The sequence below is a fragment of the Diadema setosum genome, chromosome 8 (genome assembly GCF_964275005.1).
Source record: "Diadema setosum chromosome 8, eeDiaSeto1, whole genome shotgun sequence".
NCBI classification, from domain to species: Eukaryota; Metazoa; Echinodermata; class Echinoidea; order Diadematoida; family Diadematidae; genus Diadema; species Diadema setosum.
The window spans coordinates 14,878,706-14,900,832 of NC_092692.1; the positions used below are offsets into that span (position 1 = coordinate 14,878,706).

Sequence of the window (22,127 nt, forward strand, 5' to 3'; positions counted from 1 at the left end):
CCTAGATGGGAATCTCGTATAACCTCACTCTCAAATGATAGTATTCAAAGTTGGCTGCCCTGTATTGGGTTTTCTGGCCACTGGAATTAATCCAAGATGCCATAGATATTACTTTGTTGTTCCAAGTTACTTGTGTATTTTCTATGATAGCAAAGAAAAAAGTCAGCCACATAGCGTAGATGCAAAATGGCAAATAGATTACATGTGAAACAAAGTGATGGGTGATGTTATCAAGATTTAAATATGGAAACTGAATGGAAAACTGCCCTTCATCAATGGAAGTAAACACAAGTCACTGATTTCCATTTTTTGGTAGTAACTATATTCTGATAAAAATGCAGGGCATGCATACTCAGGTTGGTCATAGTAGAAATATGAAATAAGATTAAATATGTTATGATGGTAGATATTTGGGGAATATTGTTCCCTTGACAATCTGGATCAGTATTTGAATAATTTCAACTGATTTTACTTCAATAATTATGCAAAATACCCATAAACATGATTCTCCACACAATAAACGAATGTGGGACAAAGTGTCCCATGTACTACGTAATTGTCCCATATGTAACATGTTATATCTGTCTTAAATCAGAACCTGTAATAACAGTTTTTTACCTCATGACTTGAAACTTGAGTTTTGTGACTTTTATCATGCTGACTTAGAAGTTACAGACTGTATAGAATGAACTACTTTCAGAGAGTTTTGAGGTTGAAAAAATGTTCATAATAACAAAGTTTTTCCTGGTCCCATATGTAACGGCACATATTTTCTCTTCTAAAATCTGTAGTTGTCAAGGTCATTTTCTCCATTTTTTACATGATTCTTCTCCTAGATATCAGTCAACATGATAAAGTCCAATATGATCAAAGGTCATTAACACTATTTTTCAGGTCATAAAAGTCTCTGAGTGTCCCATACGTAATATGTGCATTATCTTAGACTTGCCCTAATCCTTGTAATGGTAGCATATGAACCTTTTGAGTTTATTTAATATCTTCTTTTGGTAATGATCTTTACTAAAAATTTATTACATATGTGTCAAAAAAGTAATTTTTATTGTTGTAAATTTGTGTATTTTGTGGTTTTCATATATGTGCATGCTTCTGGCCACCAGGACATTTTTTTTTTCCAGTTTCTTACTGTGCATGTTTCAGAACTCATCTTGGTCAATTTGTTTCCACAGCTTCATTCACCATATCCTGTGCTGACAGCACCCCTCCCACCTCCCATTCATCACTAAGTTCTTCTACAGTATCTCTTTCTTTTCATTTCAACTCTGCCATTACCCCTCCTCCTACTCCTAATTCTGAAATTTCTTCCACATCGCTTTCTCCATCTTTGCCTTCTCTCTCATTGTGTTCAACCCATCCACTTCCTCCCGTTTCTCCTTCTCCTTCTCTCACTTCCTTCCATTCTATCCTGCCTTGCACTCCTTCTTCTTCTTTCTCTGCATTCCCCTCTCCCCCTCCTGCTTGTTCCTTTATTTCTCATCCACCCTTGATTTCAGCTCCTTCCCATCACTCAAATCCTATTCCTACCACTGTTCCCAGTTCTCTTCCTGCTTCTTTCCATTCTGTGTTGTATTTCTTTCTTGTTTTACTTCTCCTCTTGCTTTTCCTTTTCATTCTCCTTCTCATTCTTGTTTATGTTTTGAATAACTAATCGTCATACTGCAGTTGTTGTTTTTTTAATGTTCCCTTTATGGAGGTGGGGGGGGGGGGATGTGATCATGGGACTAATCTCCATGGGCTCTGTTGGTAAGTACATTTTGTACATCAACTCATTACCTTGATTTTTATTTGCAGTTATGTGATCAGCTGCATAGCAGACTACCTATCAATTTCGTCAAGATTTTTCCTCTTTCTTTCTTTTCCTTTTTATTCTTTCCAACTATTTTTTGTTCGCGGATTATCACTATAATGCGATGCTCCCTGTGCTTGTAACTTGGCCATCGTATATGTGCCAGGACCAGTTTTCTCATGTATTAGTTTTTTGTAGTTCGGATCACGTGCAGCCTGTAGGTGCCATTCTATCTTTTTTTCAAAGCCTTATATTGGCAATAAATTCATTACCAAAAATCATATCAAAAGCAAATTTGGTACACATAAACTTCCACATCATGGTCACGTCCTGAATGTGTACAAATGTAACTGTCTTGTCGCATCTTGGTCTGTCCATGTTACACGCGTTCACCATGAAGTCTAGAAATGGTACAAAACACAATTTTCAATAGAATTTTACAGCTATTATTATCTTCTCTCAAAAAAATGAGCCATTCAATCGAAAAACAGCAAAGTTCCAATGAGTACCGGTATTCATAATTTGACCATCATAATTATGTTAGTACATACTATTCTGTCCTGCTTTACATGTGTTCACCCATTTTTTTTTTTTTTTTTCATCTTGGCATAGATTTTAATGGATTGCTTGATTGGAGCAATTTGGGGGCACAATTTTCTCTCATTGAAGTGTTCTAGATTATATTCAGGGAAAATGCACATGGGAAACAGAAAATAAAGAGACATCTCTGAAAAGTACCCATTGAATGTGGAAATGCCCATTTATTATATTTATATTAAAATAATATAGGGAATGTAATGAAAAGCTAATGGAGAGAGCACGTAAAAATATTATTACACCCTTGACAGTGGTAATTTACTGTTCCATCTGAATTATCATGCATTAGGTCGCTAGTACACCGTTTGTGAGCAAGCGAAGCGCGCGAACACTTGACAAAATTAAAGTAGCAAATCCAAAAGAAGTAGTATAGTGTACACAAAGTGTACACAAGTGTACACTTTGTTGTAGCTCTCACTATTAACTCTTTATGTGCCATGGTGGAAACCCCCCGTGTGCCACGTTATTCTGAGACAGGAAGGTACAGTGTAGTCATGCTTTGAGAAGGAATTCTGTTTTCCCAATGTGTATAAATTCTACAGATTTCTGTTAAGATGGGCATAATAGCAGCCAAAGTTAAAGAGGAATGCCAAGCTTTGTTTCGATATAAATTATATGACGAATCTATTTTCAATTTTCTTTTAAATGACCACTTGCTACATTACTGTAAAGGCATGACTTTTGCACGTAAAACCGTGACAGTAACTTAGAATGTACGAGCAAATCTAGTTGGGAACAAGGCTTGATAGTCAATCACCACATAGAATGCAAGCCGTATGAGAAACAAAAGCACGAGATGTACGCTTTCATTGTGCCACGGGATTAGAAGTGATCGCTTCGCCGATTTATCGATCGGTTTTGGTGGCTTTGTTTGTTGAGCAGAATATGCGAAGTTGGCACGCCGTTGACTGAGTCGAACGTGCGAACGTGGCATGTAAAGAGTTAATTAATTGTATCCAATATAGGTATATATCCATATATCGTTATTGGTATCCATATACGCTCAAACCTAATGTCCTGGCCGCCCATGCCAAAAATAGGTGTATAAACCAAGAGCTTCTTTGTGAAAAAGTAGATTCCAGGAGAGAGACAGTTATTTTTTTCCTCTTCCTTGGACACTTACCTGTAGTGTATTACAGTTGGAATCTGTAGTATGGATATACCATGGATGTTTGATAATTTACATGATGAAACTGAAGAGTGCTCTCTATTGCATAGCATGTATACATCAGGTTTGATTTTAAAAGTTGGACAAACTAGGCTAATAAACACACTTTCCTTTATGCTTACAATGTAGATTACAATTTGCCTGCATAGTATTCATGCACTCAAACCTTACGTGTATGTACACAAGCAATAGAGGACAGTCCTCAGTTACATGAAAAAAAAAATCACACTTCACATCTAATCTACTCTTTGTACATAGATTATGTACAATACACTTGCTTTGTATCCATTGTATACACTCAACCCTAATGTTCTGCTCCACTTTAATATTCCAGAAATAGATCTATGCATGAGACCTTCAATGATAGAAACATATAGAATCCAACAGAGAGAGACAGATATTTTTTTGTTTTCCCCTTCAAAACTTGTGTATTAACAGTTGGAATCTGTAGTATGGCTATACCATGCATGTTTAATTATTTACATGTAATTGAGGAATGTTCTCTACTGCATGTGTAAATCAGATTTGAGCAATTTGGATAAACCAGGCAAACAAACACACTTCCCATTCAATGTGCTTAGATTACAATTTTCTTGTTTGGCATCCACTCATATACACTCAAATGTAACACAAGAAATAGAGGACGGTCCTCAGTGACATGTAAAAACAATCACACTTCACATCCAATATACACTTGTACCTGGATTATATGTACAATACACTTGCTTGGTATCAACAATCATTTAACCGAATGTTCTAGTCCATGCAAGGAGGTTCTTGGTCCATGCCAAATACAATGTAGGAAAACCAAGAGCTTTTTTTATAAAAAGTAGAATCCAGGAGAGAGATGGTTATCTTTTTTTTTTTTCCTTACAGACACTTACACTAAATTACCAGTTGGATTCGTACAATTGTACATGTAGCGTGGCTATACCATTCATGTTTGATTATTTACATGAATCGAGGAATGTTCTCTTTTGCATGTGTACACATGTACATCAGGTTTGAGTAATTTGGCTAAACGAGGCAAATAAACACTTCCCATTCAATGCACTTTGATTTATAATTTGCTTGCTTGGTATCCACATACACTCAAACCTAATGTGCACGAGCAAATAGAGGACAGTCCTCGGTTACATGTAAAAACTCACACTTCACAACCCATCTATCAAGATTATGTACAATACAATATACTTATTTGGTATTCATACACTCAAACCTAATGTTCTGGTCCATGCAAAAAAAAAAAAAAAAAAAAAAAGATCTATGCACCAAGAGCTTCTATGGTAAAAATGTATCCAAGAGAGAGAGAGAGAGATAGACAGAGACAGACAGTTATCTTTTTGTTATCCCCTTCAACACTTACGTGTACTGGAGTATTACCAGTTGGAATCTGTAGCATGGATAAGGATATGTATGCATTACTATGCATGTTTTATTATTAACATGTAATTGAGGACTGTTCTCTATTGCATGTGTACATCAGATTTGAGCAATTTGGATAAACTAAGCAAACGAACACACATTTCCATTCAATGTACTTAGATTACGATTTGCTTGTTTGGCATCATCATATACACTCAAATATAAGTACACAAGAAATAGAGGACGGTCCTCAGTGACATGTAAAGAATCACACTTCTCATCCAATCTACCTAGATCATAATACAACTTTGTATACTTCCTTGGTATCTACACTGTACAATAAAACCTAATGTTCTAGTCTATGCCAAATACAATGTAGGAAAACCAAGATTTTTTTATTATTTTTTTTTTTTTTATAAAAAGTAGAATCCAGGAGAGAGATCAAAATCTTTTTTTTTCTTCCTTATAGACACTAACACGTATTACCAGTTGGAATTTATAGCATGGATATACCATGCATGTTTGAATATTTACATTCTTGAATCGAGGAATGTTCTTTCTTGCATACAGAAAGTGTACGTCAGGTTTCAGTAATTTGGATAAACAAGGCAAATAACCACTTCCTACTCAATGCACTTATAGATTTACAATTTGTTCGCTTGGTATCCATACACTCAAACCTAATGTACACAAGCAAATAGAGGACATCCAGTCCTCAGTTACATGTAAAAAAAAATCACACTTCACATCTAATCTACCTAGATTATGTACAATATACTTGCTTGGTATCCATATACCCTCAAACCTAATGTTGTGGTCCATGCAAAAAATAGATCTATGTATACCAAGAGCTTCAATGATAAAAAGTAGAATCCAGGTGAGAGAGACAGTTACCTTTTTGTTCTCCCCTTAGTGCTGTAAGTATTGAAGGGGAGAACAAAAAGATAACTGTCTCTCTCTCCTGGATTCTACTTTTTTATCATTGAAGCTCTTGGTATACATAGATCTATTTTTTGCATGGACCACAACATTAGGTTTGAGTGTGCATGGATACCAAGCAAGTATATTGTACATATTCTAGGTAGATTAGATGTGAAGTACGTGTGATTTTTTTACATGTAACTGAGGACTGTCCTCTATTTGCTTGTGTACATTAGGTTTGAGTGTATGGATACCAAGCGAGCAAATTGTAAATCTATAAGTGCATTGAATAGGAAGTGGTTATTTGCCTTGTCTATCCAAATTACTGAAACCTGATGTACACATGCAAGAAAGAACATTCCTCGATTCAAGAAAGCTGTATATACATGTACTGGAGTATTACCAGTTGGAATCTGTAGTATAGATATGGATTATATGCATTACTATGCATGTTTTGTTATTAACATGTAATTGAGGACTGTTCTCTATTGCATGTGTACACAGATTTGAGCAATTTGGATAAACTAGGCAAACAAACACACATTTCCATTCAATGTACTTAGATTACGATTTGCTTGTTTGGCATCCATAATTATACTTGTACACTTAAATGTATGTAAGTACACAAGAAATAGAGGACAGTCCTCAGTGACATAAAAAAAAATCACGCTTCACATCCAATATACCTGGATCATGTACAATACACTTGCTTGGTATATCCGTGTGTACAATAAAACCTAATGTTCTAGTCCATGCAAAAAAAAAAAAAACAGATCTATGAACCAATTGAAAGAGCTTCTTTGATCATAACAAGTAGAATCCAGGAGAGAGACAATTATCCTTCTTTTTCCCTAGCAGATTATTGAGATTACATATTACCAGTTGGAAATTGTAATATCTACATGTAGAATATACCATGCATAACATTGTATGAGGAATGTTCTCTATTGCATGTGTACATCAGATTTGAGTAATTTGGATAAACCGGACAAACAAACACACTTCCCATTCAATGTACTTCGATTACGATTTCCTTGCTTGGCATCCATAAACACTCAAATGTAGACACAAGAAATAGAGGACGGTCCTCAGTTACATAAAAAAAAAAATTCACACTTCACATCCAGTCTACCTAGATGTACAATACATCTATGTACCTATGTACAATACACTTGCTATAGTATCCATACACTCAAACTGAATGTTCTGGTCCATGCCAAAAATAGCTGTACTATAGTGTATTGTACACATTAAGAGCTTCTTTGATAAAAAGTAGACACCAGGATAGAGACAGTTATCTTTTTTTTTTCTTCCTTGGACACTTGTGTATTACCAGTTGGAATCTGTCGTAAGAATTTACCATGCATGTTTTGTTAATTACATGAATCGAGAACTGTTCTCTGTTGCATGTGTTACATCAGGTATGACTAATTTATTGGAGGAATGAGGCAAATAAACACTTCCCATTCAATGTATTTAGTGACAATTTGCATGCTTGGTATCCATATGCACTCAAAACCTAATGTACTTTGTAGCAATGAGAGGACAGTCCTCAATTACATGTGAAATATCACACTTCACAACTAATATCCCCTAGATTATAACACTTGCTTGGTACATCCACCCAAACCTAATGCTCTAGTCTGTGCCAAAAATAGATCTATGGACCAAGAGCTTCTTTGATAAGTAGTAGAATCAAGGAGGAAGATAGTTATCCTTTTTTTTTTCTCCACACTTAGATTACGTATTACCAGTTGGAATTTGTAGTGCGGATAAATCACACATGTACATGTTTATTTTCATGTACATATCATTGAGCATTGTTCTCTATTGCATGTGTATGTCAGGTTTGAGTAGTTTGGATAAACCATGGTGCAAGCAAATAAACAGACTTTAAATTTAAAGGGATCGTACAGTTTTGGTTGACACCTAATTTCAGGTTTCTAACATTTTTGGTGAAATAATGAGAAACCTCTTATAAAATATGAAAGAGCATGTAATTCTATGAGGAATTCAATGTTTATTTGATGAAAATTGGTTTTGATATGGCTGAGATATCCAAAAAAGAGTGATTCTAATAAAGTGTGGGACCCACACTTTATTACGATCGCTTTGTTTTATTTTGTTTTTGGATGTTTCAGTCATTTCAAACCCGATTTTCATCACATAAACTTTGAATTCCCCTTAAAATGGTACGCTCTGTACTATATCTTAAGTGTTTTCTTGGTATCTCGCGAAAAGTTAAAAGCCCAATTCTCAGCTACACCAATACTATACATTAACCATCCCTTTAATGTACTTAAATTATGATTTGCTTGCTTGGTATCCATATACATGTAAACCTAATGTACACAAGCAATAGAGGACAGTCCTCAGTTTATGTAAAAAATCACAATGTACATCCAATCTACCTACATGTAGATTATAATTGATTGGTATCCAATACATGCAGATGTAAAGCATATAATGCCACAGTGTGTCTTGGCATTCAGTTGTCCTGTGCTACACATCAGCAATCCTGCCCCGTTTAGATCCACCCCAGTGTCTCTGTGTCACCTCTCAAGTCAGCATTGGGTCCAGATCGCTCCAGGCCACCATTCACGAGCTCATCCATCCAAATGTAGCCCTCCGTCCAAGTATTCCAGCTCCTCAAAACTTGTCAATAAGGAGCTCCCAGACTCCATCTCAAGTTCAGCTCACCCAATCAGAGAGATATTGAACACCGGCCGACACATCCTGCCTCTATTAATAAAGTTACTTTTCAAGAGGGTCGCAAATAATCAAAACAGTTACTTAGTCTGACATACTGCATTGTACATCTCCAGTCCTCAATACACCCTTCCTGCGATGTCAGCCATCCTGTGGTGAGCAAAACATCCAGCAATATTTTGCTGTTTTTGTGCTCCACGTACATACACCAAAACTTGTTGAAATTCCCATCCCCATGCACTCCTGACACCAAATGTAGAGAAACACGGGGAGGGCATATCACCCTTTGCACTTCTGTGGGCTTTTCTCACAGTCCCATTATTGTGACTGTCATCAGCACCATTGTCACACTTACGTACTACTAGTACTCAGACATAGGGAAATTTGAAATTGGTTTATAGTCCCAATTTGACCTTGGCAGCTTTATTTCTGTAACCACAGGGTATATATTCACCATATCTACCAAAGTGTCTCAAGATATTTCAAACTTCCAAGATGATACAATTGTACAAGCTCTGCCACAATTCTTGGACTAAGTGATGAAGAGCAGTGCCAGCTCATCATAATTCTCAGAAAATGTTCTTTTCCTACACACTGAAGGTCTGTACTCGGCCAGACCTAACATTCAACTCCTCCCACACCAAAAAGCTAACTTCCACAATCATGAAAGGACAAAAGGAGCTCCAAATCCGTTGTCTCCCACCATTCCCAAGTTCATTTAAAGTTGCCAACTTAATTCCCTAACAAAGCATACTGCCAAGTTCCATAGCTGTGTACACAGAGAAGGCATACACAAAGAGCCAACTTACCCCTTTCCCTGTAACCTACCAGTTAATCCTTGTAATCCCAACTAAATTGCCCAACCAATCTCCTAACAAAGAACAGGTCAATTAAACACTAACAAAAATAACTGCACTTTAGCTGCAATTTGCAGTTTAGTTTTCTGTGTGTACTGGTGTACAATAAACACATAATGAAAATTCCAATAAACAGCAAAATCTAACACTGTATCCCTCACAAAATGTGAATAACATGTACTTCATGTGTATTGTACATAATCTAGGTAGATTGGATGTAAAGTGTGATTTTTTTACAAGAAATGAACTGCAGAGGACTGTCCTGGAGATCTATTTTGTTTGTGAGCATTAGGTTTGAGTTTGTATGCATGAATACCAAGCAAGCAAATTAAAATCTGAAGTGTGTGCATTGAATGGGAAGTGCGTTGCCTGGCTTATCCAAATTACGCAAACCTGATACCTACACATACAATAAAGAACAGTCCTCGATATATGTAATTTAATAATCAAACATGAATAGTATCCATTCTACAGATTCCAACTGGTAATACATGTGAGTGTTCAAAGAAAAAAAAAAGTAAGAACTGTCTCTCTCCTGGATTCTACATATTTTATCAAAGAAGTACTTGTATAGATTCCAACTGGTAATAATGTAAGTATTCTAGGGGAATGAAAGGGGGATAATTAACTCTCTCTCTCTCTCTCTTTCTCCTGGATTCTCCTTTTTATCAAAGAAGCTCTTGGTTCATCTATTTTTGGCATGGACCAGAACATTAGGTTTGAGTGTATGTGCATGGATTTCCCAAGCAAGTGTACATGTATTAGACAAAAATCCAGGGAGATTTGATGTGAAGTGTGATTTTTTTATATGTAATTGAGGACTGTCCTCTATTTGCTACAAGTACAGCAGGTTTGAGTGAATAGGATATGGATACCAAACAAGCAAATTGTACTTTAAGTCCATTGAATGAGAAGTGTTTATTTGCCTGGTTTTTCCAAATTATACCTGATTGGCCATTCCATGGTAAAAGGGTCTATCTTGAGAAGTGTTACTTTGGAGAAAAACAGGTTTAAAGTTTGGTGTGTTTTTCATATTTCACTGTTTTTAATATTTTCATAATACAATAACACTCACGAGCCATTCTCCTTACAAACACAAGAGGCAGACATACAAATACACCAAACTTTAAACCCATTTTCCCCCGCAGTAACATTTCTCAAGATAGACCCTTTTACCGTGGAACGGCCGTGATGTGCAATGTACACATGCAATAATCTATTGGATGTGAAGTGTGATACAAATGTACAATGTATTTTACATGTACATGTAACTGAGGACTGTCCTCTATTGCTTGTGTACGTCAGGTTTAAGTGTATGGATACTAAGCAAGTATTAAAATCATACTCTACTAGGTACATTGAATGGGAATTGCCAGTGTGTTTATTTAACTGGTTCATCCAAACTACTCAAATCTGATGTATGCATGATGCAATGAAGAACAGTCCTCAATGACATGCATGCACGTACCGGTATGTAAATAAACATGCATGATATACCAGGTATCCATACTACAGATTCCAACTTGTAGGGCCTAAATGAATTTTTCTAGGGGAGAAAAAAAAAGGATAACTGTCTCTCTCCTGGATTCTATTTTTTTATCAAAGAAGCTTTTTAATTCACAAACCAATTTTGGTATGGACCAGAACATTAGGTTTGAGTGTATATATGGATTTATCAGGCAATTATATTGTGCATAATCTTTATGTTTATTTATGTTAATATGTATATAATGTTTATTAAAGATAATATAAAGTTTTGGTATTACCTCAAAAGTTTCCCTGAATTTTCTTGTCTTAGTTTGTGTTTCAGGTTAAAGTACCTTTCATATAACTAACACTGTGAGACTTACTCGCCCCAAAGTGTTCTCATGTCTTAGTAATCATGCAATAATGGTTTCGTACCAGAGCCGCCGCCGTACGGCGGCGGCGAGGTAGTACACGTATTGTGCGAATATCACTGCGACCAGCAGCGTGCAGCCCCATACGCATACTGTGTAGCTAACTGCGACCAGCAGCCCCATACGCATAGCTAAATGGGGCTTCGCATTGTAGCTTACAGGATCATGACAGATTTAGTATCGCGGGTGAATATCAACTTAAAATCCAAAAATTTCTTCAATTTAAAGACTTACCAGTTAAGTTGAAGTATTGAAAACAGGCTTTGGGCAACGTTTGGTTTTGCCAATAGTCCCTTTCTGTTCCAATTGATGACTGAATGTGACTCGGTCGAGAGGACCTTGGGAGAGCTACGTACATTGAATTGATGGCCAGCGCATGCGCACACAAACATCTTATCCGTTCATGGATTTGAAATTTGTTCGCATGTGATGTGTGCGTATGCGCTGGCCGTAGTAATCAGTGTATGTAGCTCTCCTACGGTCCTCTCGACAGAGTCACATTCAGTCATCAATTCGAACAGAAAGGGACTATTGGCAGAACCAAACGTTGCCCGAAGCCTGTTTTCAAGACTTCAGCTTAATTGGTAAGTCTTCAAATTGAAGAATTTTGTGGATTTTAAGTTGATATTTGCCCGAGATACAAAATCTGTCATGATCCTGGATGCTACAATGCGAAGCCCCATTACGCTATGCGTATGGGGCTGCTGGTCGCTATGCGTATGGGGCTGCTGGTCGCAGTTAATTGCATGATTACTAAGAAATGAGAGCACTTTGGGGCGAGTAAGTCTCACAGTGTTAGTTATATGATAGATACTTTAACCTGAAACACGGAAATTAAGGGAAACTTTTGACGTACCAAAACTTTTTATTATCTTTAACCTGGTTTGTCGAAACTACTCACATCTGACGTACACATGTATGCAATAAATGAACAGTCCTCAATGACATGTACATGTAAATAAACATGGGTGATATATCGATACTACAGATTCCAACTTGTAATACTGAATTTTTCTTGGGAACAAAAAAAAAAAGTTCTGTCTCTCTCCTGGATTTTATTTTTTTTTTCTCAAAGAAGCTCTTTGTTCACAAGTCAATTTTTGGCATGAACCAAAACATTAGATTTGAGTTTATATGGATATTCCAAGCAATTGTACATGTATTGTACATAATCTACAAGGTAGATTGGATATGAAGTGTGATTTTTTACATAATGTAACTGAGGAATGTCCTGTTTTGCTTGTGTAAAGTCGTTTAAAAAAAAAGGAAAAGTAAACAAGAATTGAATGAAAGTGTCATGTATACTTACATCATTTACATTTTTTGCAGAAAAAGATGCCGGCTCCTCAATAAACACTGAAGCAATGGCAGAGTCATCATCAAAAGTGAGTGCTGCACCCATCATAGTATTTCATACATTGTGTCTGTTGATTTTGCTTTGTGAGCCCAGAAAAAGCAAGTAGGAAGAAATCATCTACATAATACACATAGCTCAATATGTAAAAAAAAAAAAAAAAAGAAGAAACAAGCAAACAAATGTGTTGCTGAAATAATGCTCTTTTCATTTTGATTAGTTTGCGAAATGCCAGAATTCATTTGCACCTGTTATAGCAAAGATATGCTTGAAAATGTAAATAAGTTGCTGTATGGATTAATTTTTTTTTTTCTATTTTGGAGTCACCCCCTTCTGCATGCGTGTAGTAAACACAAACCTCCACTGATCTTGGAAATGAGATGTAAAGACAGAAAAAAAAAAAACTGTGTCATATTTCACCAGAATAGCCAACTTTGCGTGTTTTTTTAATGTAATGTTTTCACATGATATTTAAAGATTTGAAATTAATAATTCATTCTTCCTGCCCGCTTTTTCTGGGATTAAAGGTCTGGAAGTATCACTGTTCATTACTTTGTGCTTTTCATCGAACCTTGCTCTCACTTCCAAAGTCAAGTGTTGCAGGGGAAAGAAAAAAAAAAACAATTTAATAGGCAATGGGAACAGCCATGTCCTGTTTTCAGAGGATATGTTTATATGTGGGTTTCATACAAAACTACAAAGGTAATTAATCACACTTGTATGCTTTTTACAGTTACATGTATGTTCATATCAAATTTGTAAGTGTAATTGAGCAGGATGTTTACTAATGATATATGGTGTATCTGTGCATAGTCTGTATTGCATGGTGCTATCTAGATTTTACTTTCTCACTAAGATATAAAAATAAAGTGTGCATGCATTTGTCCTGACCCTCCTATCAAGATCTTGATGGAATAGTTTTGGGGGTTGATTTAAGTACTCTGTAAAGCTTATGAAATCAACTGACACTCGGGATCGACTTTCCACCTTAAATGTAAAGCCTCATCCACAAGTGTCAAATCTTTTAAAATTTAGTGTACTTTATTACCAATAGATGTGATTTTTATTGAGCAAAAAAGCATTTGCGTATTAAAAAGCTATTTTGTCTTATTGGTAAACAGTTTTATAGGTGTAGCACTCATATGCAATTTAATATTTTTAAATAACAATAGTACTAGAGTGCATCAAAATTACAGTGGACATGTATAAATAGCCTGGTTTATCGAAACTACTCTAATCAGATGTACACATGCAATAGAGAACAGTCCTCGATGGCATTACATGTAAATAAACATGTGTGCCATACGACAGATTCCAACTGGTAGGAAGTAAGTGGGGGAAAGAAAAGGGGATGATTAATTCTCTCTCTCTCTCTCTCTCTCTCTCTCGTGGATTCTACTTTTTATCAAAGAAGCTCTTGATTCATCTATTTCTTTGGCATGGACGAGAACATTAGGTTTGAGTTTATGTGGATATATCCAAAGCAAGTGTATTATACATGATCTAGAGATATGTGAAGCGTGATTTCTTACATGTAATTGAGGACTGTCCTCTATTTGCTGCAAGGACTATTGCATTAGGTTTGAGTGTATACGGATACCAAGCAAGCATATTATTGTAATCTATGTGCATTGAATGGGATGCGTCGTTTCTCAACTAAAAGTAGTCAAACTTAATATATGCATACAATAGAGAACAGTCCTCGATTCATGTGATAAATGAAACATGCATGGTAAATTCTTACTACAGATTCCAACTGGTAATACATGTAAGTGTTCAAGGAAGAAAAAAAGAGATAACCGTTTCTCTCCTGAATTCTACTTTTTTTTTTTCGTCAAAGAAGCCCTTAATTCATACAATGTAGATCTACAACCTGTATTTTTGGCATGGATCAGAACATTCATAGTTGAGTGTTTTATTGATGCCAAGCAAGTGTATTATACATAATATGTATTGTACATCTAGGTATAGACTGGATGTGAAGTGTGATTTTTTTTTTTTTTGTGTCTGTTACATGCAATTGAGGACTGTCCTCTATTGCCTGTGTACATGTACATTTGAGTGTACTGTACAACATATGGATACCAAGCAAGCAAAATAAACTGTACATTGAATGGGAAGTGTGTTTGTTTGCCTGGTTTATCCAAACTATTAGTACCCAAACCTGATGTACACATGCAAAAGTGAACAGTCCTCATGGTACAATGTATGAAACGTGTTCGTGGTATATATTCCAAACTACAAATTCCAACTGGTAATATGTATTCTCAGTGTTCTGCAACATTGTAGGTAAAAAGGATAACTGTCTCCTGGATTCTACTTTTTATCAAAGAAGCTCTTTCAATTGGTTCATAGATATATTTTTGGCATGGACTAGAATATTAGGTTTTAGTACATGAGGATATACCAAGCAGTCATCCTGTGGGGACCAGGAGTGGTCATCTCCAACAATGCTGACATGAAAGAAAGGATTCTCAAAGAGCCTATACTTAGCACCCATCCAGGCATCAGAAAGATGAAAGCTCTGGCTATAGATCCTATGTATGGTGGCCAGGAATAGACGGCCAACTGGAACAGCAAGTGAAGAGCTGTCCAAGTTGCCAGCAGAGTCAACACACAGCCCTGCTGCATCGCCTATTCACCCATGGGAATTCGAGGGATCAACGATAGATAAGTATTTAGCCGTTAGAGGGATGTACGTTGTATCAAATGCTTATTTTTGATTGGTCGCCGTGCGTTCTAGCTATCATGGATCGAGTTTCCGGTTGTGCTGTGTACTTCCGGTATATATACGAGTATACACGGCTTGCAAATTGCTACCCGGAGAATCAAATTTTATCAGTTTGTTTTGTCGTTTCATCCATCATTATGGACGGTTCTGAGAACAGAGATTTGCAGAGGATGACTGTCCCCCCCCCCCCCCAACTTCGTAAGTTTTTGACTGACAGATGCGTACCATGCAATGGTAAACGGATGCTAGACGAGCTCCTCAGTCTTGCATTGAAAGCCACACGACCACGTACGATGTGATGATGCAGCCCTGTGATCGTGAAGAATCCCTGCGCTAGCGGCGTAGGGTGACCGCAGCGGATATGGCTCCGAGCGTGACTTCAACAGTAATAAAGGCCGTGAATTGGAAAGCTGAGCTCGCCGATCTTCTGTCCATCTTCCTCTCTTCGATAGACATTTTTGTGTATCTGTCATCATACTGCGACTGGACTCCAGTCGCAGTATGATGACAATATTTTACTGTTACCTTTAGAGAGCGTGACCCGCTTGCACAATGATCTCACAACATAAACACTAGTACATAGTGATCACCACCGATACCGGAAGTGGGCGTCACAACCAAAAGGCTAAAAAAGAAAATGTCGGCACCATTGGCAAATATCTTACAACTATATTGTCGATCCCTCGAATTTCCTGACAAGCCATGGAGTCGTATTCACTGTAATTATGCCACCATCGGAGATGAGAATGTCCTGATCACTGTCGATGCTTATATATAATTTCGGTAAATTAGATGTGAAGTGTGATTTGTTACACATAATTGAGGACTGTCCTCTATTTGCTTGTGTACTTGAGGTTTGAGTGTATGGATGCCAAGCAAGCAAATCTTAATCTAAGTGCATTGAATGGGAAGTGTTTATTTGCCTCTTTTTTTTCCAAATTACTCAAACCTGATGTACACAAATACATGCAAGAGAGAACATTACTCAATTCATGTAAATGATGAAACATGCATGGTACAAGTATATCCATGCTATAAATTCTAACTGGTAAAACATGTAAGTGTTCAGGGATGGAAAAAATAAAGATTACCATCTCTCTCCTGGATTCTGCTTGTTATCAAAAAAGCTCTTGGCTCCTACATTGTATTTGGCATGGACTGGAACATTAGGTTTGAGTGTGGATACCAAGCAAGTGTATTATAATACAGTAGGTAGATTAGATGTGAAGTGTGATTTTTTTACAAGTAACTGAGGACCGTGGACTCTTATTTCTTGTGTGCATTACATTTGAGTGTATGTGGATGCCAAGCAAGGAAATCGTAATTCAAGTACATTGAATGGAAAAGTGTGTTTGTTTGCCTGGTTTATCCAACTTGCTCAAATCCAATGTACACATGCAATAGAGAACAGTCCTCAATTACAACTATTAGTAAATAATAAAACATGCATGGTACATTGTATATCCATACAACAGATTCCAACTGGTAATAAATATAAGTGTTCATCAAGGGGAAAACAAAAAGATAACTGATGTCTCTCTCTTGGCTTCTACTTTTTTATAATAGAAGCTCTTGGTTCATAGATCTATTTTTGGCATGGACCAGAACATTAGGTTTGAGTGTACAATAATGGATACCAAGGAAGTGTATTGTACATAATCTAGGTAGATTAGATGTAAAGTGTGATTTTGTACATGTGACTGAGGACTGTCCTCTATTGCTCGTGTATGATGTTTGAGTGTATATGGATACCAAGGAATTGTACATAATCTAGGTAGATTAGATGTAAAGTGTGATTTTGTACATGTAACTGAGGACTGTCCTCTATTACTCGTGTACATTATGTTTGAGTGTATGGATACCAAGGAAGTGTATTGTACATAATCTGGGTAGATTGGATGTAAAGTGTGATTTTTTACATGAAAATGAGGACTGCATGTCCTCTATTGCTTGTGTGCATAAGGTTTAAATGCATACTGATGGATACCATGCAAGCAAATTATAAAAGGGAAGTGTGTTTATTTGCCTAGTTTGTCCAAATTACTCAAACCTGTTGTACACATGCCAGATTCCAACTGGTAATAAATATAAGTGTTCATCAAGGGGAAAACAAAAAGATAACTTATGTCTCTCTCTTGGCTTCTACTTTTTTATAATAGAAGCTCTTGGTTCATAGATCTATTTTTGGCATGGACCAGAACATTAGGTTTGAGTGTACATGGATACCAAGGAAGTGTATTGTACATAATCTAGGTAGATTAGATGTAAAGTGTGATTTTGTACATGTAACTGAGGACTGTCCTCTATTGCTCAAGTACGATGTTTGAGGTGTACATTGCATGTGGATACCACGGAAGTGTATTGTACATAATCTAGGTAGATTAGATGTAAAGTGTGATTTTGTACATGTAACAGAGGACTGTCCTCTATTACTCGTGTACATTATGTTTGAGTGTATGGATACCAAGGAAGTGTATTGTACATAATCTAGGTAGAGTGGATGTAAAGTGTGATTTTTTACATGAAACTGAGGACTGTCCTCTATTGCTTGTGTACATAAGGTTTGAATGCACATGGATACCATGCAAGCAGATTATAAAAGAGAAGTGTGTTTATTTGCCTAGTTTGTCCAAATTACTCAAACCTGTTGTACACATGCCAGATTCCAACTGGTAATAATACACTGTACATGTAAGTGATGTCCAAGGAAGAAGGAAAAAAGATAACCGTTTCTCTCCTGGAATCTAGTTTTTAGCAAAGAAACACTTGGTTTATAAAATACATAGATACGGTACTGCAAGAGGGCAACAGGATAGGAACATAGTATGAATTACAAATGTTGCTTTTCTTGCAGAGAATGGTCACCAGATCATGTGCAGTGAAGACAAATCGTAAACAAGATGAATATAAGAAATATCTGGATAAAGACGACCCACAAGGACTTGAAGTCAAACAAGTAAACAAACTGATAGGTGAGTCAGAAAACATTAGCAAGTATTTGGCTAATAGCCAGTGTTAATTAACCAGAACAGCAAGACTTGTTTGTAGACATATTCAATTTTAATGCTCAAGTGATAAACAATGCTGGGCTCTATAACTTGTGAACTACCATATTGATCTAATGTACATCTGATTATGTATATATGCATATATATTATATATATATGAAGAGTTGTTTGCAAAAACCGATAAGTCCATTTTTGAAGATTTTGAAGTACGATCTCTGTCATAAAGTACAAAATAATACCTTTTAAATGATATATTGGTCACTACATATACAGGTATATTTCTTAAGTTATGGTCAAAAGAAGCAAAAATTTTCTTATTATTCTCTTTATTTTTCTTGACCTTTAATCGCAAATATCTCCATTTGGCAAATATGGACTTATCGGTTTTTGCAAACAAACTCTTCATATATATGTATATTATTTTTTTTTTTTAAGGAAATGAGTCTATTTATGGCAGTAGATTTCACTAAAAATGCCAATTTCTACCAAAAAATTGTAACAACAAAATATTTTTGTAGAAAGGAAAAAAAAATTTTTGGTCTCTGGATGCAAATGGTGAAATTTTCTCAAAATCAGATATCTAAAAGGTTCTTTTAGAATCCAACCTAGGAATCATTTATCTCTTGAATCTGTGACCAAAACTTGTCAAAAAACAATTTTTTAAAACATTTTGTCCAAGTTGCACACAGGCTGTATTAAAGAGGATCAAAGTCTGTATCATCACAGCCTGTGGATGATAATGGACGATAATGCTTGGATCTAACTACTACATCGCACCTTATCAAAATAGTGAATTAAAAAGAATGAAGAAATTAATGAAAAAAGTCAACTTGTGCATTTAGTGCTCATACTCTTCCATTTGAAATACACCCTATACCAAAATATAACACAACATCAACTGATATTTAACCCAGTATGAGCTAATATTTATACCCCCGCCAAACGAAGTTTGAAGGGGGTATATAGGAATCAGCGGACGGTCGGGCGGTCGGTCGGGCGGTCGGGCGGTCGGTCCGTTGCAAATCTTGCGTCGCGAACTACTTCCTCAGTTTTCAACCGATTCCAATAAAACTTGGCACAGATGTGTGCCTTGGGTTGTAGATGTGCAAGACGTATTTTCTGACAGTACCCAAAAGTACGTTGCCATGGTAACGGCATATTATGGGCAAAAATGGGTACAAATCTTGCGTCGCGAACTCCTCCCACAGTTTTTGATCAATTTTTATGAAATTAGGTACAGATGTTCATCTGAATATGTTAATGTGCAAGACACATATTTCCGCAGTGGCAAAAGTGCGTTGCCATGGTAACAGCATGTTATTGGTAAAATATAGGGCAAAATGCTTCATGGCAAAACTGCTTCATCAGTGTTCTTCCAATTCTCATGGAATTCATATTGAATGTTTGTCTTAGGATATAGGTCAGCATGACACATTTCTTGACAGTGACAAAAAGTATGTTGCCATGGTAACAGCTCACATATTATGAGCCAAAATGATGGAAAATTTTGTGTTGCAAACTACTTCCTCAGTTTTTGCCCAATTTCCATGAAACTTGGTACAGATGTGTGCCTTTGGTTGTAGATGTGCAAGATGCATTTTACGACAGTACCCGAAAGTACGTTGCCATGGTAACGGCATATTAATGGCAGATGATCAAGGAAAGATCTTGCGGATTTAACTACTTCCTCAGTTTTTTGACCAAAGCTTATGAAATGTTGTTTTGACCAAAGCTTATGAAATGTTGTTTGGCGGGGGTATAACCAGTCGCTGTAGCGACATTTCTAGTTAACATTTGTTTCAACTGAAATTGATGTAACAAATAATTCCTCCCTGGGGTGGGATGGCTTGTGGATTTCAAATGGAATAGCTTGATAATATGCTGGTTTAAAACTTTGATCATACACCTGTTCCAAACTAAAATTGGCATGAGCCAGTCATCAGCAGAATTCTAATGTGCATTTTACCACCAAATATTTTGTTTTATCAGTTGATACGTACAGCTTGTCTTGTGTACTGAATTATTGTTACTTTATCTGTCATGAAGGGTGTGGGATCTTTGCCACAAGGTCCTTTACCAAAGGGGAGTTTTTACTGCAATATAAAGGTGACGTGATATCAGAGGAGGAAGCAGCAACAAGGGAAGAGAGGTACAAGACGGAGCACCACTACCAATTCTTCTATTCCTATAGAGGAAAAACAATGTGGTAAGCAGTGAATACTTATTTAACAGCAGGTTGTCATGAATGGGATACTTTCTTATCATGCCCTGATAAAATTGATTGGATCAATACTCTTTAAATGAGCTAATATTGACAGATATGATTTGCTCAAGACTTAGAAATAAGTGTTCCCATATTGAAAAGTCCAGGGTATAAACTTTGATGCAGTTGAATGTGGACTCGGTAGGCCTAACCTGACTGAATCTCACAGAACCTTATCAGCAGAATAAGCACTACACATGAAACTATCCTACATGGTTTAGCATGGCGTTATCCTATAGTGTACATTAATATTGTATGTTCCACAATTTCCACAGCTGGCAATTGGGCTACACATAAATGTAGTTGCTATGTTTTTGGTACATAATACGGTGACAACCAGGGGCCCGTAAAACAAAGATTTGTGATCAGTCGGTAAATTCAAAGAGTAATTCTGATTGGTTAATAGTGGATATGTTGGAATATACATGTATGCGCATGAAACAATGGTCTTGATTGACCAATACCTGTGTCTTTATGATTGATTGCAAACCTCTATGTTATGGGGGCCTGGTAACACAAACTCTATTAATATGAAATGCTTGATAACACAAGGTGTTTTTATTTCAAGTCATAGCTCTGCAGTGTATTCTACATCATGTCCAGTTTTTGTTTTCTCTTAAATTTGGAATTTTGTTTCTGAAAGTCCCCTAAACTTTGTTTCAAGGGAATATTTGTGGTCCCTGTCAGAGATGAAGCCAACTAGTAATCAATGAAGCCAAAATCAAAATTTTACTTTTGTTGTTTTGAGAATGAAACCAAGCTTTTCTCACAATATGGGTAAACTATAAATCACTTAAATTAAATGAAATCCAGCCCTGAATTAAATCTTAAAATTCTGTCCAGTACCCAAACTAAGCGAGGACATTATATTGTTCATCATTTATTACAGCATTGATGCAACTGAGACCAAGTCCAACGGTCGTTTTGTAAATGATGCAAAGGAAGGGACAAGTGAATGCAATTCCAGGATGAGGAAGGTGGAAGAAAGCGGAAAAGTTTTTCTTTGCTTGTTTGCAATTAAAGACATAAAAGTTGGTGATGAAATTAGGTATGACTACAAGGCACCAAATCTGTGGTGGCGAAGAAAGTGTCGAAGGCGGAACAATGAGAGTGAGCAGCTTGAACAAACCAAGGAATCAGCAGAACATGATGTGCCGCTTTTGAGTGAAGTGGCACAAACATCACCAAATCATCACAGCAATGAGGCATCAGAGGGCCTAGGAGAGAGTGAGCAACTTCAGAAAACCAGAATATCAGCTGAATGTGATCTCGTGCATGAAAATGGAACAGACACAGATTGCAGTTGTCCAGATCAGGGTTTGAGCAGTCCTCCTGAGGTATCAGAGGAGGAACATGAGGAACTTGAACAAACTGATGGGACATCAGCTGAATGTGATCACGTGCATGAAGATGTAACAGACGCAGATGGCAGTCAGGGTTTGAGCAATCTTC

The 22,127-nt window shown here is 36.6% G+C and overlaps 1 protein-coding gene across 1 annotated transcript; it reads left to right on the forward strand.

The window, feature by feature from the left end:
* Window positions 1–1,700: 1,700 nt before the first annotated feature.
* LOC140232081 (N-lysine methyltransferase KMT5A-like) lies at window positions 1,701–22,118 on the forward strand. The gene is made up of 6 exons (XM_072312233.1): window positions 1,701–1,761; window positions 12,649–12,704; window positions 18,259–18,376; window positions 20,459–20,618; window positions 21,565–22,012; window positions 22,095–22,118. Exons 1-6 carry the CDS (start codon window positions 1,734–1,736, stop codon window positions 22,116–22,118), a joined length of 834 nt encoding a protein of 277 aa, XP_072168334.1. The 5' UTR covers window positions 1,701–1,733.
* The last annotated feature ends 9 nt before the right edge of the window (window positions 22,119–22,127 follow it).

Bases quoted from the DNA above. Each gene is read 5' to 3' on its own strand.
- LOC140232081 (XM_072312233.1), top strand. From the start codon at position 1,734: ATGGGACTAATCTCCATGGGCTCTGTTG. The intron at 18,377-20,458 runs GTGAGTCAGAAA...TCTGTCATGAAG, and splicing joins ACAAGTAAACAAACTGATAG to GGTGTGGGATCTTTGCCACA. The intron at 20,619-21,564 runs GTAAGCAGTGAA...CATTTATTACAG, and splicing joins TATAGAGGAAAAACAATGTG to CATTGATGCAACTGAGACCA.